The following is a 15203-nucleotide window of genomic DNA, read 5'->3' on the forward strand; positions in this document are numbered from 1 at the left end:
CGGTCACTTCCACGGTTACCTAGGTCAGCCGACTCTTTCCGAACGTCCCAACTATCTGTGTGTGTGTGTGTGTGTGTGTGTAAACACAGCCTCACCAGCCCCTGATAAAACACTGCGTGTGTTTCTTCCTTGCTGGCTTTCGAATCCCAGTGTTCTGTTGTGAAACTGTGTGCACTGGGATTTCTTGCTTTTTTACTGTGGGTTCTGTTACTGTGTGCTGGAGGACGGCTCATGCTGTGACCCGTGTTCCTATTAAGGCACGGAACTAGAGTGGACCCCTGAGCAACTCGGGGGGTTAGGAGCGCCAACCCCCTGCACGCTTGAAAATCCACGTGTAACTTGGGACTCCTCCTGATAGCCTGCTGTTGACTGGAAAGCTTACCAGTGACCTAAACAGTCGATTGAAACCTATCTTGTGTGTTATATGACATATCATATGATGTTAGGCGTGTTACATGCAAGTGTGTGTATCACGTACACATAGTACGTGGTATGCAGCGTAATATGTACTGCATTCTTACGTAAAGTAGTAAGCCAAAGAAAATCGATTAGGAAAAACGTAAACGGTTACAGTCCTGCACTATAAAAAGTCTGTAAGTGGGCTGGGGCACACAGACCCGTGTTGTTCATGGGTTCATTTGCTATGCACGTCACCTCATGAGGACCCTCACAGCTCTGGCAGTGTCCTTGCCAAGGTACTGGTACATCCTCAGTAGCCTCAGGAAGTCCTTTGCCCACCTTTGGGGGTCTGACCACTCAGTTTGTGTTATTTACTGCATTGAGTTCTCTTTCTCTACCCTTTTCCCAATTTTTTTTTATTGTGGTTGTACATACATGACATAAGTTTACCACAATAACACACCCAAGTGTGTGGTTCAGTGGCGTTGAACATTCTTACACTGCCATGCAGCCGTCCCTCCCTGCCATCCATCCCCATGACTCATCTTATCTTCTAAAACTAAAGCTCACTACCTATTAATAACTCCCCATCCCCTCTCACCCCCACCCCCATCTCTGTGATTTTGATGGCTCTGGGGACCCCGTAGAAGTGGAGTCATGTGCACTGTCCTCTTGTGACTGGCTCATTGCACTCACCGTAATGTCCTGGAGGTTCATTCATGTTGCCGAGGGCATCAGAATTTCTTTCTGAGGCTGAGTTAATATTCTGTTGAGTGTGTGTACCACATTTAACCTGTCCGTCGATCCCTCAACGAACACTAGGGTTGTCTCCAAGTTTTAGCTCTTGCAAGCATTGCTGCTGTGAACACAGACATACGAACATCTCTTCAGGTCTTCTGGGTATATACGGAGAAGTGGAATTTTGGGGTCGGGCGGTAGTTTCCATCTTTAACCTGGGAGGGAGTTGCCATACTGTTGCCCACTGTTGTTCCTAATGATTAGTGATGTTAAGCATTTTTTTCACGCAGTTATTGGCTGTTTGTAAGTCTTCTTTGGAGACATGTCTATTCATGTCCTTTGAATCAAATGGCTTGGTTTTTTGTTGTTGAGTTTTATAGGCTCTTGGTATATTCTGTATATTAATTTTCTCCTCTTCTTTGGATTGCCTTCTTACTCTGTGGATGGTGTCTTTTGATGCACAAAATCTTTAAATTTTCATACAGTCCAATTCTGTGTCGTTTTTGGCCTGTGCCTTTGGTCACATCCAAGAAATCATTGCCAAATCCAGTGTCATGAAGCCTTTGTCCTTTGTTTTGTTCCAAGAGTTTTATTGTCTTAGGTCTTACATTTCTGTCTTTGATCCAATTTGAGCTAACTTTTCTGTGTGGTGTGAGGTAAGGGTCCAACCTTGTTCTTTTGCATTTGGAGATGCAATTTTCTTAGCACTTTGTTGAAAAGACTGTTGTTTCCCCAACTGAATAGTCTTGGCACTCTGGTCAAAAATCAGTTGGCCAATATATGCAAGGGTTTATTTCTAGGCTCTCTGTTCTGTTGATCTGTATGTCTGTTTTTATGTCAGTACTGCACTACTTTGACTACTGTGTATTTGTATTAAGTTTTTAAATCAGGATGGGGGAGTCCTCTGTGTTTATTTTCAAGATTGTTTTGGCCATTCAGATTTCTTTGAGATTCTGTATGAATTCTATGCATTTTCTACTTACACAAAAAAGTCATTGAGATTTTAATAAAGATTGCACTGAGTCTGTTTTGTTTTGGGTAGTATTGACATCTGTGAATATGGTGTGTGTTTCCATTTACGTGTGTCTTTATTTTTTAGCAATATTTTATACTCTTAATTGTACAAGTCTTTCACCTCCTTGGCTAATTCCTCAACATTTTATTCTTTGATGCTATCGTAAATGGGATTGTTTTAATTTCCTCTTCAGATTTTTCACTTAATGTATAGAAATGCAAATGATTTCTGCATGTTGACTTTTTATCTTGCTACTTTAGTGAATTTACAATTTTTAACAATTTTTTGTGTACGATATTTAGTGTTTTCTACATACAAGTTCATTTAATCCATGAAGAGATCATTTTATTTCTGCCTTTCTAATCTGAATGCCTTTTATTTATTTTTCTTACCTAATGGCTTGGGCTAGAACTTCTAGTACTATGCATAGAAAGAGTGAAAACAGGCATCCTTGCCTTATTGCTGATCATAGAGGTAAAGTGTTGAGTCTTTCATGGCTGAGTATGATGTTTACTGTGTTCTTTATATATGGCTTTTATTCTGTTGAAGCCCTTTTTTTCTACTCCTAGTTTATTGAGTGTTTTTACCATAAAAAGATGTTGAATTTTGTCAGATTTTTTTTGCATCAATTGAGATATCATGTGTTTTTTCCCCCTCGTTCTTTGAATATGATATATTACATTGATTTTTTTTAAGATTTTATTTTTAAGTAATCTCTATACCCACTGTGGGATTTAACTTTATGGCCCCAAAATCAAGAGTCACATGCTCCTCTGAGTCAGTGAGGTGCCCCCATTGATTGAGTTTTCATTTGTAGAGCCTACAATCCCTTACAGAAGTAAATCCCACTGATGTATAAGCTTTTTAATGTGCTACCGAATTGGGTAAGTGCTTTGTTGAGGATTTTGGCATCAGTGTTCCACAGAGATACTGGTCTGTAGTTTTCTGTTTTTATAGTGTTTTGTCTGGCTTTGGTATCAGAGTTTTACTGATCTCATAGAATGAGTTAAGAAGTGTTCCCTTCTCGGGGGCACCTGGGCAGCTCTATCGGATAAGCGTCGGACTTCGGCTCAGGTCATGATCTCATGGTTCATGGGTTCGAGCCCCACATCAGCCCCTCTTTCTTTTCCTCCCTTGTTTGTGTGCACATTGTCTCTATCTTAAAAATAAGTAAGTAAACTTAAAAAAATAGTGTTCCTTTCTCTTTAATTTTTTGGAAACGTTTGAGAAGGACCAGTATTAGTTCATCTTTAAATGTTTGGTAGATTTTAGCAGGGCTTTTCTTTGCTGGAAAATCTTCTTTACTGATTTGATCTTGCTTTACTGCTTTTGGTCTATTCAGATTTTTTATGCTTTATGATTTAGTCTTGGTAGGCTTTGTGTTCCTTTTTTTTTAATTTTTTTAAACTTTATTTATTTTTGAGAGAGACAGCACGAGCAGGAGAGGGGCAGAGAGAGAGGGAGACACAGAATCTGAAGCAGGCTCCAGGCTCTGAGCCATCAGCGCAGAGCCCAGTGTGGGGCTTGAAACCACAAACCTGAGATCATGACCTGAGCCAAAGTCTGACGCTTAACCGACTGTGAGCTACCCAGGCACCCCAGTTTTGTCTTTCTTCTTGATAATTTGTGTTTCAATTTCCATGAAACGGAATTTCTTCATTTCATATAGGTTGTGCAGTTTGTTGGTGTACGACTGTTCATAGTACTTTCTTCTAATTATTTTTGTTTCTGTAGAATCCATAATGTCCTCACTTTCATTTCTGATTTTAGTATTTTGAATTTTCCTTCCTTTTTTCTTAGTCCATCTAACTAGAGGTTTGTCTGTTTTGTCGATCTTTTTGAGGAACCATCTTTTGCTTTCATTAAGTCAGCTCTTCCTCTACCCTCTGTTTATTTATGCTCTAATCTTTATTACTTCCTTTTTCTGACTTGGGGTTTAGTCTGTTCTTTCTGTCATTCCTTAAGTTGTTGATGTGAGATCTGTTTTGTTTTTTAGCCTAAGTTTTCATGTAAATTTCTGCAGTCAAACTGCTTTTGCAGGGCACCTGGGTTGGCTCAATCAGTTAAGCGGCTGACTTTGGCTCAGGTCATGATCTCATGGTTTGTGGGTTCAAGCCCCACCTCGGGCTCTGTGCTGACAGCTCAGAGCCTGGAGCCTGTTTTGGATTCTGTGTCCTCTCTCTCTGCCCCTTGCCAGCTCGCACTCACTCTCACACACACTCTCTCTCTCTCTCTGTCTCTCTCTCAAAAATAAATAAACATTAAAAAGAAGTTAAAAAATAACTTTTCTGTTACTCATTTCCTGCATTACTGTCTTGTTTTGTGCTTAGTTGATTTTTTTTGTAGCGAAACATTTGAATTCTTTTTGTATATATTCTACAGCTTGTGTCACTCAGGTGACAGTGGGGGTTGAGTTGAACACCCTACAGTTGCAGTATTCCAGTTTGGATTATACTCGCTTAATTTCAGGAACACACAAAACTGCTCCGTGCCCGCCTTTCTCAGTTGCTGATGTCACAAAGTTATATCTTTATATACTGCATGGCCCAAAATATGTAGTAGCAAGTCTTTTAAATGCATTTCTTAAGTCTCAAGTTATATAGGGAGAAAAGTGGAATTTAAACCCAAAGTTACAATAACAATCATTTTTTCAGCTAATGATTATTTTTTTTTACCATATTAGTGTCTTAAATCATGTAAAAAATGAAAAGTGGAGTTACAAAGTATTGCTACAATTATGCTAGTATTTATAATTGAATTGTATTTACTTTTGCTGAGATCTAAATTTATTCACATGACTTTGAGATATGTCTAATATCTTATTATTTCAGTCTGCAGGAGTCCCTTGAGCCTTTCTTTCATGGCAGGTCTGAGTGTAATTGAGTACATTAATGAGTACTTAAATGTGATGAGCTCCCACAACTGTTTTTTTTTTTTTAAATGGGAATATCTTACTTTTTCCAAAATTAATTACCATTGATTGCCCAAACTTTCCTCGGGAAGTTATAAGACTTAAACGGACTCCAGAACTCCAAAGAGTCTCATCATTTTCTGACACAGTTGTTGTCTGGTTGCTATGGAGACAGTCTTCCCAGAATCCTCTCCTCTGCTTTTCAGTAGAATCTGAGGTGACACACCAAATAAAGTGTAATATCAAATAAAATAATTCTTCAAAAGCTTTTTGGAGTACAGATTTCTTTTCATACCAGGGTGAGTGGCTTTGAGCTGCCTCCTGTCATAGCCAAACAGAAACACACACTTGTGATTGTACCATTTTCATGGTCTACAGAAGTGGGGCCTATAATGTTACATCTTGATTTGATAAAGATACTTACACGTGAAACAGATGAAGTGACGTGACTCTTGGTAATTCCACTTAATAGAAATGTAAACCCTAGTAACCCCAGAGGGATAAATAATTAGACTTTTCTCTGAAATCTTCGTAAGTTTTTATTAAACTTCTGATTGTTTGTTTGGTGAGTACCTGAGGTAAAATATGTTGTGATGTCATTTAATGAAAACCCATTTGCCTTAAATACTGAGAGGCGTAAACAACTGAAATCATCTGGTCATGGTCTTCTCATTGAATTCTCTTCTACCTCTTTGGTTGCACATGTCCTCATGTTTCTCAGAAATTTTGATTCGGTTTCAGCTTTTGGTCCAAATGTCATTAAGTATTCAAATATAGAATGAACGCTGAGAGAGTCTTAGCCAGTCATCTGTTTTCCCCCTAACGGGCACTATTTCATGTCTGATTTAGTAGAAGGCCCATGAGTATATGTTTATGTGTTCAATTTAAGTTTTAAAACACTAACCATTTAAAAGTTTAATTTGAACTCTGAAGATTTCTGATAGACCTTGGAGAAACGTTTTCACTTCAATGGGGAAGTCGTGTGGAGGACCCTTCCCTTCAGATCAGTGGCCCTCTGGGCTTGCCCACAGGACCCTGTCATACTGGTGGTGGCTCTCCCTTCCACCGAATGTGCAGCTGCCGTGTGCCCAGGGAGTGGACACTCACGTTAACGTCAGCTAAAGCAAAACTGCTCTGGAAGGTAAACCCACCCAAGAGAAGAGCTGAGGCACATCCCGGAAATACATGTAGTTGCCCTCATCCCTGCTTCCTCCCACTGTGTCTACTCTCACCATCTGTTTCAGAGTAGGGCATTAGAGCTTGTTGTCTGGGGCTTTTCAAAACGACTTATCCAGGTACAAGTCTGACTTCCTAAGAATTGGGAGTTTTTCTTCCAGCGTGGGCTGTTGGGCTGTGTGTTGGCAGGTCCAGGACTGGTGCTTGGAGACGAGTCCTTTAGCTTTCCTGGTTGCGTTTTTCTTCATCTGTCTGTGCTCCTGTCACTCTGATGAGTTCTGCTTGTGCTTACTCAGCCTCAAGACCCAGAGCACACTGGGGTCCCCCAGGGCGATATGAGAGCCCCTTCTCTGCCCTCCTTATGCTCTCTGCACCCATTGTGAACGCGCTCACAGGCCCTGCAGTTACCGGAGTTCTCTCTCAATTTTCCACTGGACCCAAACTCCTGAGGTCAGACAGAGGCTGTGTTTTATTCTTCTTTATATCCTGAGCACCTAATACAATGCCTGAGACATAGCATGTACTCCATTAACGTATTAGTATTTGCCGAGCTGAACTGTTCTCAAGCTATAAATAACGCCTGCACAGAGTAGGGGTTCAGGCAAGGTTTGTTTTAGTGGCGAATCTGGGAACGTGCCTTATTTCGGTAGCTAGGATTTTGCTCACTCCTGATCTAGTGGGCGGGCAGAGGTTGAAGGCATGTTTCAGAAACCCAGCCTTGTTTCTTCTTTAAGCAAATATCGTGGCCTTGACAGCAAGTGAAAATGAGCTGTACGGGCTCACGTCTCGAGTACTTGTGCATCACCTTGTGCGGATTGCGCGGCGGATCCATCGCGAAACCTGCCTCCACCCACAGCTTCCAGCAGGGCTCCCCCGCTTACCACGGAAGCGGCCCTGGCCCTGGCTCCTCGCCTCTGTTGCCGGCGCGACTCACGGGTGCTTCCCCCAGGCATTTGGGCGGGTCGCCCTGAGTATTAGGGTGCTTGCTCCAGCCCCCCACACGGTTCGGCTGCACGGGACGTTCACTTCATGTTAACTCCAGATGTTTTTCAAACCACAAACTTGGGACCATTTCCCTTTTCCTCTTAGGCTTGATTGGCTAGAAAGCTTCTGTGAGAAAACTGATTTTATGAGATATATTTTATGCCGTTTGGCAGTAACTTCCATCACGTGGGAGTCCTCTTACTGTCACCTCAGTGATGCGGGGAGACGGGAGCTTGGCTGTCGTCCTGTGACTAACACTGGTTCTGGCCCGAAGCTGTGTGACCTTCAGCAGACTACCTTCTCTGAGCCCGGTTCCTGTCGCTGACATGGGATGTTCATCCACGCGCCCTGCCGGCCCTACCGCATGACGGGCGTGCGTCGGGCACACACCTGGGAGGGGCCGTGAGCCGCAGCGTCTAGGGTCTCCCCACCTCCTTCCCTGGGCTGTGGGGGCGCCGGAGGACCCCGTGCGTGCCCACTTCCCGTCGGGGTGCGGGACGGGGTCGCTCCAGCTTGGGCACTGGGTGCCGGCCACGTGGACTGAAGGCGGCCTTGCTGTCTTCCAGATGTGCCACGCAGCCACCAGTGCCTTCTGCCGCTCCATCAAGCTGCAGTGTGAGCTCTACCCCTCGAGAGAAGTGGCCATCTGCTTGGACCCGTACTGCGGACTTGGGTTTGTCCTGTGGTGCCTCTGCAGGTGAGTGTCCTCCTCAGCGTCTTTACAAGGACGAGGAAATCAGTCGCGTGTGCCCCCCTTGAGACCGTTGGCAGAGTAGACGCTAACGTCTGGGGAGGACTTCCACTGGCAGAGGGGCTGGCTGCAGGGGGCCTGCACGGGTCCCTGGGCCAGCCCCCCTTGGATTCCCCGTCCCGCAGCGTCTGGAGACCGTGGTCTCCGTGAACTTTGCTGACACCCGCAGGGATGACAGACTCTGGGCACATTCTGGGAGGCTCTCTGGTGGGGCCCCCTGTTTTCCAAGCGCAGGACTCCAGCCCGAGGCTCCCAGCAGTTTTCCTCGGCCTGGAGTTTGTGTCACATCGGCCAGTGAGAGCTCAGGCTCGCTCTTCCTTCAGGCTTGTCCCTGACGCGGGTGGGGGAGGAACGTGAGCTGCAGGAAGGCCGGGAGCAACCTCCATGAGCACTCCCCTCACCTCCCAGCCGCGGTCACCGCCCCCCCAGCCAGCAGCCACCCAGCGTCCAGCCCAGAGCAGGGTCAGCAGGTGCTCGTGGCGAGGATGAACTTGGGGAAGTTCACTGGCGTTTTGTCCGACTGCATCTGTGTTCCCTGAAGAAACTGTAGAAAATATGCAGTAACGTAAAGACCTCAGTAATCATGCTGCCCATTGATACCAGTTAACAGGCACTATTAGCGTTTTGGTATACCGTCTTCCAGTTTGATTGCTGGTGTAGCGTACTATGGTTTTGTCGTTAGCACTTTGAACATCTTTAAGTACGTGAAGTGCCCCCATCCAGCTCCCCGTGGACCAACATTTGGCCCGCTTTGTTTCACGCCCCCTTCCAATTTTTAATGCAATCACCAGACAGCACGCTTTCACCATAAACCTTCAAGTACGCGTACAGTTTTTTTGTAAGCATGCGCTAACATAGGTATAAAACGGAGATGCTACAGTATGAAAGTGATTAGGATTTCCTTTTTTCTGGCCGACATTCTCTAATGTCTTTAAATGTGCCCCTCAGCTATTCTAATGCATTCATAATATTTAATAATATGAAGTTGGATTAAAACCCAATCCTATATTTTTGAAAAACACATTTCAGTTAGAACAGTTAAACTTTTTGAGAGAGCAGATGGAATTGAGTTAAAATACTTAATGGTTTCTGCCTCACTGTAAAATGCAGTAGCCCTGTGGGTGACTTTTCCTCTCGGGAGATAGTTTAGGATGTGGTATTCCAGCAGTAGTGCCAGCGACCGTAGACATGCGTGGCCAACTAGGAAGGAAGCCGCCCTGACCTACCTACTTTATAGGAGACTGTCCGTGTGTCTGTCTGTGTGTCACTTGGCAAGGTGCCGGTAAAGCTGAAGCCAGCAATGGAGCGCTTCGCCAACGCCCATGCACCAACACGGGATGCTCACTAGTAGCGGCAAGGGCATGGTGGGGGCTCTTAAAAGGAGTTATAAGGAACCTTTACCTAATGAACACATCTCCTGCAAATTCACTCGGCAGTCACAGAATCACAATGTTCTGTCGATTGCCCCTGCAACACTAGAAATCGGTATACCATAGCTACAGACTTCTTCCTTCTGAGGTCCTCTATAGAAACAGATCCCATCAGAGTTGCTTAGAGACCAGACCTGGGAGCATCCCCCCCACCCCACCCCCAGTGGTGATGAGGATGCCCAACACCCATAAATCCTGCACACACGGTTTCTTCTCAGATGGGCTCGTGTTCCTTCAGGAAATGAACAAGATGAACCTGGATGTCATTTTGTGCAAGAAAGTGCTCACAGTAGGGCGGTGACATGTCCTTCAGAGGGGCTCCCGTTGGCCAAATTGGGGGAATTTCAGCATCAAGGTAAAGATTATGTTAGGTGATAACGCTTTGAATAAAACGGGAAATTATTTCACTATTCAGACAAACAGATGAACAGATTAAAAGCTCCATTGCTACGGCAGACGTCTAGAAAATAGTTAATTACGAAGGGAAGGAGAGAACCTTCATGGTGGAGACTTGGGGCAGGGGTGTGTCACCCAGAGGGTTGCAGCGGGGAAGACAGCATGCCATCCGGGGTCTTCCTGGCAAAGATACTTCACTGACTCCAAGCCAGGGAGCATCAGACACAGACTAAGGAGGGACGGAAAGCAGCATGTGGACACCGGTGTCACAGAGGCCTGAGGACCCCACTCCCCCCCAGGCAGGCCGATGGCATCTGTGGCCTTGTCTCCCAACGGGCTCCTTTTGCTGTAAAAGACACCATCAGGACAACTGGCAAAACTTGACTGAGGGTCCCAGACTTGGGTGGAAGAAACGTATCTGTTCCCTGATTTTGATGCCTGAATCGGCTTTGTGGAGGAAAATAAACTTGTTTATTGGAAATACCTGCTGAAGTATTTGGGGTTGATGGGGCATCAGGTCAGTGACTCACCCTCAGATGATTCGAGAGGGGAAAAAGTATTTCTATTCAAAACTTTTCTGTAACTTTGGATTGTTTCAACATTTTTAAGAAGTTGAATGAAACAATTAGAGGATTGTGTATCTGAGACTTGAGATATAACAGAGTTGTTTCAAAATATTCATGTGTTTATTTATTTTGAAAGAGAGAGTGCATGCAAGCAGGGGAGGAGCAGAGAGAGAGAGAGAGAGAGAGAAATCCCAAGCAGGCTCTATACTGTCAGCGTGGAGCCCGATGCAGGGCTTAAACTCACGAACCATGAGATCATGACCCAAGCTGAAACCAAGAGTAAGATGCTTAACTGACTGAGCCACCCGGGCGCCCTTGTTTCAAAATATTTTTAAGATCAAATGTGTCTTTAAAAGCATTCAGATAGTTGATATTCATGGATTAAAAGTTTTAATATTGTTAAAATGGAAATTCTTTGCAAATAGGTTTAGAGATTTGATGAAATTCCTGTCAAAAATCTCAGCATATTTTTTGTTTTGCAGAAATTGACATTGTCCTAAAATATAAAGGAAGAACCCACAATATCTAAAACAATTTTGGAATAGGATAACAAAGTTGGAAAACTCAGACTTCCCGTGTTCAACCCTTACTATAGTAGCCAGGACAGTGTTATACTGGCAGAAAGGTAGGTAGGAAGGTAGATACAGGAAAAATAGTCAACGAAACACAATAGAGAGTCCAGAAATAGCCCTGTTGCATATGGTCACTTCATTTTTCAGCAAAGACAGTTCAGTGATAAAAGGGTAGCATTTTCAACAAACGATGTTTGGGAATATTGGGCATTCACCTGTAAAAAGATTAATTTAAACTTTATTTTGCATCATATAAATAAATTCAAAATAGGTTGCAGACTTTAATGTAAAAACTAAAACTTTTGGAAGAAGACAAATCAGTAAATCTTTATAATCTCAAGTTAGAGTTCTTAGATATGGGGCAATACATAAAAGAAATATTGGTAAATGTGGCTTCGGTAAAATTAAAAACTTGGGCCATCAAATGGCACTTGATAGAAAGTTGGAAAGACAAACCACACACTGGGAGAAAGTATTTGCAAATCATAACAGGACTGATGCAGTCCTTCCAAACAGATACAAAACGAACTCTTAAAACTCCAGAAGAAAACATGCAACATGAATTTAAAAACGGGCAACAGGTTTGAATAGATATTTCACCACAAATACACAAATGACGATAAGCACATGAAAAGATGTTTCACATTCATTAGGAAAATACAAATTAAAACCAGTGAGCTGACACTTCATACCCACTGGAGCAGATACAGCCACAAACCCCAGAAAATAACATGGTTGGAAAGCTTCTGTTTTCCAGTTTCAGAACTGCACTACAGAGCAACAATAACCAAGGGTGTTCAGAAACTGGAATTATCATATGTTGTTGATGGGAATGTAAAATGGTGAAATTTTTAAGTTTGGCATGCTCTTAAAAATTAAGCATAAATTCGCTACATGACCCAGCAATTCCACTCCTAGGCGTCTACCAAAGAGAAGGAAAAACACACAGAGACTTGATGTCCGTAGCGGCCTTCATAAAAAAGAGGAAAAGAAGCAGTGCACACGTCCTAGCTGCTGGATGGACAGTGTTGGTCGTATCCCGTGATGGAATACAGCTACAGTGTGAATAAACGTCAAAACGTCACACTAAGAAGCCAGGCTCCAAATACCACGTATCACACATAGGACGCCATTTACACGAAATGTGTGGAGAAGACAAGTCTATGGAGGCAGAAAGTGGGACAGTGGTCAACTGGGGCTGGGGTCAAAGGACGATCGAGCCAGGTGGACCCAAGCCATACGTGTGTGTGATGGAAGTGTTCTCGAACTGCGTTGTGGTGATAATTCTACAACGCTGCAAGTTTAGTAAAATCCTTTCAATTCCGTGCTTCAAGTGAGTGGATTTATGGTACGTGCTTTATACCTAAGTGAAACTGTGTAAAGAAGAAGACCGCCCGTCATCAGGATAACTGAAGAGCACGAGACAGTAGCCCGCAGGGCGCTGTGTGTCGTCACGCCCCGCGTCTGCCATGCTCCAAGTGCCCGAGTTGTGATAGCTAACTGAGCCCCCCCTCCTTTTTTTAAACTTTTTTTTTTTTTTACCCCCATGTGTCTTTTTAACCATCTTGTTCTCTTGGAAGTTCAGATCTAAACTAGAATTTTTCAGGTTCCAGAAATTCTCAGAGGTTAAACGTCTTCAGTATAAGCAACCTGCTATCACGTAGGTCCGTTTCGGAAGTATTTGGCTACTGCCAAGACGTCAGTGCTGGCTAGTAGATGAAACCGTTCATCAGCATCTGCTGGACTGAGCAAGGAAAGGGCATATAAAAAATTCATGAGTCGGGCTTCCTGTCTGTCCTCTGTTATCAAGATGTCATTATTTTCTTAATGTTGACTTCCATCTTACTTGTGGGAATGAGGAGAACGGTGAGCTGTACTTAATTTTCATAAGTGTGCTTGGCATTCTCTAGCTTTGAATTCCGCACAGGGACCCAGCTCTCTCATGTGTGAATGGTTCAGATGAAGCAGATCACTTGTCCTGATGTGTATTCTTGAGAAAAGTACTCATGGGTGCTTTGTATTTAATTTTCTGCATTTGAGTCTCCCTACGATAGTATTTGTAAAATAAAACCCTGGGAACAGTATGGAAATGATAAATTGCCATCATTAAAAGGAATATCATCATAAAGTTTTACCTGCATTGTGATTCCCTAAGATGTGTGGCTCAAACGTCACTGACCGTGTTTGGAACCTGGCACTGAAAACGTAAAAGTCCTTGGTGAGAAACAGCCACTGTGTAAATTTGAGCTGCAATAAAAATCATGCAGGGAAATTAGTTAAGTTGTATTATTAAGCCTGATTCATGAACAGGTTGAATAACATTTGCTGTTAACAGAAAACTGTGCCCCATCACTTCTCCAAGAAGTGAGATGCTTGCTTCCTAGTGGATAATTATCATTTATGAGGTTCGTAATGTGCAGGCTCATTAGATCTTAGGCTCTTGGCTGGTGTATGGTCCCATATTTGATCCCAGTTTTGCCCCTGAGGTTCTTCTAATGTTAATTTCATGGAGGTACCTTTTCCATTATTTTTATTTCTTCCTGTTTCATGCTGCCTGGAGGCTTTTGACTGGAATTAACACATTATCTCCCAAGAAAGGCTGTAATTCAGAGAACAGCAGGTGTGTGTGAGTTGATTCTGGAGCTCTGTGATACAAGGGACAGAAAGTAAGACTGTGCCCAGAGTTGCCGAACAAAACATCACTTTCCATCAAGTCAGGCCACTTGGCAGTGCCCTCCTGCTACGTGTCCCCATTTTCAGGGGCTTCCCGCCTCTAGGAAAGGGTCTTGGCAGCAGAGAGGAGAGCGCTGTGCCTCATGGCCGCTGGGAAAACATGTCTAAGAGTGGTCGGTGGTATCATTGGGCCCTTAGACGTATTAGTACAGCAAGGGGGGACGTTTGGTTGGTGTCAGACCCCAAGTGTGTAATTCTTGGAAGGTTACTTTGAAAATCGCGCAGTAGGCCCCAAAAGTGAGAGCACAAGACGTGCCAACTTCCTATACCAGAGGGAAACTTTCATTTTAAAGAATCTCAGTTCTGTATAGAACTGCTGGAAAAGTTTGTTTTCACAGACTGCAAACTCTAGGCCACATTTGTACAGAAATGTGTGATGGGTTGCTACCTGCAGTTGTAGTGGACAACTTGTAAGCAGCTGCAGGGACGGGGTGCCTGGGCTTCGTAATGCAGGTAGGTTTGTGGTGATGTTATTTGATCTCCCGAGTAATATGTTCAATGACCTAAGTTAGCTTCCCAAGGACAAATCTCACAGGAATTCGGAGCACTATAATCATCAGAGTGGGTCCTCAGTGACTTTGTGACATTGACTATAGAAGTAACTTACTGCACCTTAACTAGGGACCCACTGGGGTGTGCCACTCACTCTGTGTCACCGCGTGCCCAGCGAAACTTCCCCATCAGCAGGATTTCAAAGGAAACTTCAAAGTTGTGGGTATGCTATTCTTTTCTCCTGGTTACTAAGAACAGTAGTGGATCCTCAGAGCTCTTGAAATTTCATCTAAAATCAGATGGGAACTGGTTCTGATTCTAGTCCCACTTTTGGTTAACCCTTTAAATACAGAGTGTCTATTCTCATACTGACTCGGAAGGATTGAGAAAGATCCAAACGTTCTCATTAATAAACTTATCTCTTAAAAATCTGCTCTCACTTGGGGCACTTGGGTAGCTCAGTCGGTTGAGCATCCAGCTCTTGGTTTTGGCTCAGGTCACAATTCCAAGGTCGTGGGATTGAGCCCAGAGTCCAGCTCTGTGCTGAGCATGGAGCCTGCTTGGGACTCTCTCTGCGCCTCCCCCGTGTGCTCTCTGTCTCTGTCTCTCTCAAAAAAAAAAATTGCTCCCACTTGGCTATCACGCCTCCTTCCTCAAATAACACTTAGGTTGTCTTCCCACACACGCTGGTTGTCGACTCATGTTGTGATAAATAGTTCTCCATTAGAAGTACTGAAGTACTCCCAGCTTCCCGTGGTTTGTCATCTTGATAAGAAATGTATGATTGGATGTTTCCGGGTTAGAGATCATGCGTGTGTGCGTGTGTGTTACATTCTATAGAAATGAATGAGAGTATTCTAGAAAATAATAAAGGGCCAGAAAAACACCCCTCGTCCCACTTATGTGTGCCACCTGTGCTGGTACTTTGGCGTGTGTGTTTGCTTCTCTGCACAGATGTCACTGTGTTCAGATGTAGTTACATATCCTGTCTTCCCTTAATGAGCAGTTTCTAAACACATGTCTTGGATGTAAGATTTGTG

The 15203-nt window shown here is 43.7% G+C and overlaps 1 protein-coding gene across 10 annotated transcripts in view; it reads left to right on the plus strand.

Annotated features, from left to right (window-relative positions):
• The window catches only part of DIP2C (disco interacting protein 2 homolog C), a 413035-nt gene that overhangs the window by 343034 nt on the left and 54798 nt on the right, over positions 1-15203 (plus strand). For all 10 annotated transcript variants that reach the window (XM_053896045.1, XM_053896047.1, XM_053896044.1 and 7 more), the window contains one exon: positions 7790-7920. In XM_053896045.1, the coding sequence (XP_053752020.1) occupies positions 7790-7920 (131 nt within the window). The remainder of the gene's footprint in view (positions 1-7789; positions 7921-15203) is intronic.

The sequence above is a fragment of the Panthera pardus genome, unplaced genomic scaffold (assembly GCF_024362965.1).
Source record: "Panthera pardus isolate Hobbes unplaced genomic scaffold, ASM2436296v1 HiC_scaffold_6, whole genome shotgun sequence".
NCBI classification, from domain to species: Eukaryota; Metazoa; Chordata; class Mammalia; order Carnivora; family Felidae; genus Panthera; species Panthera pardus.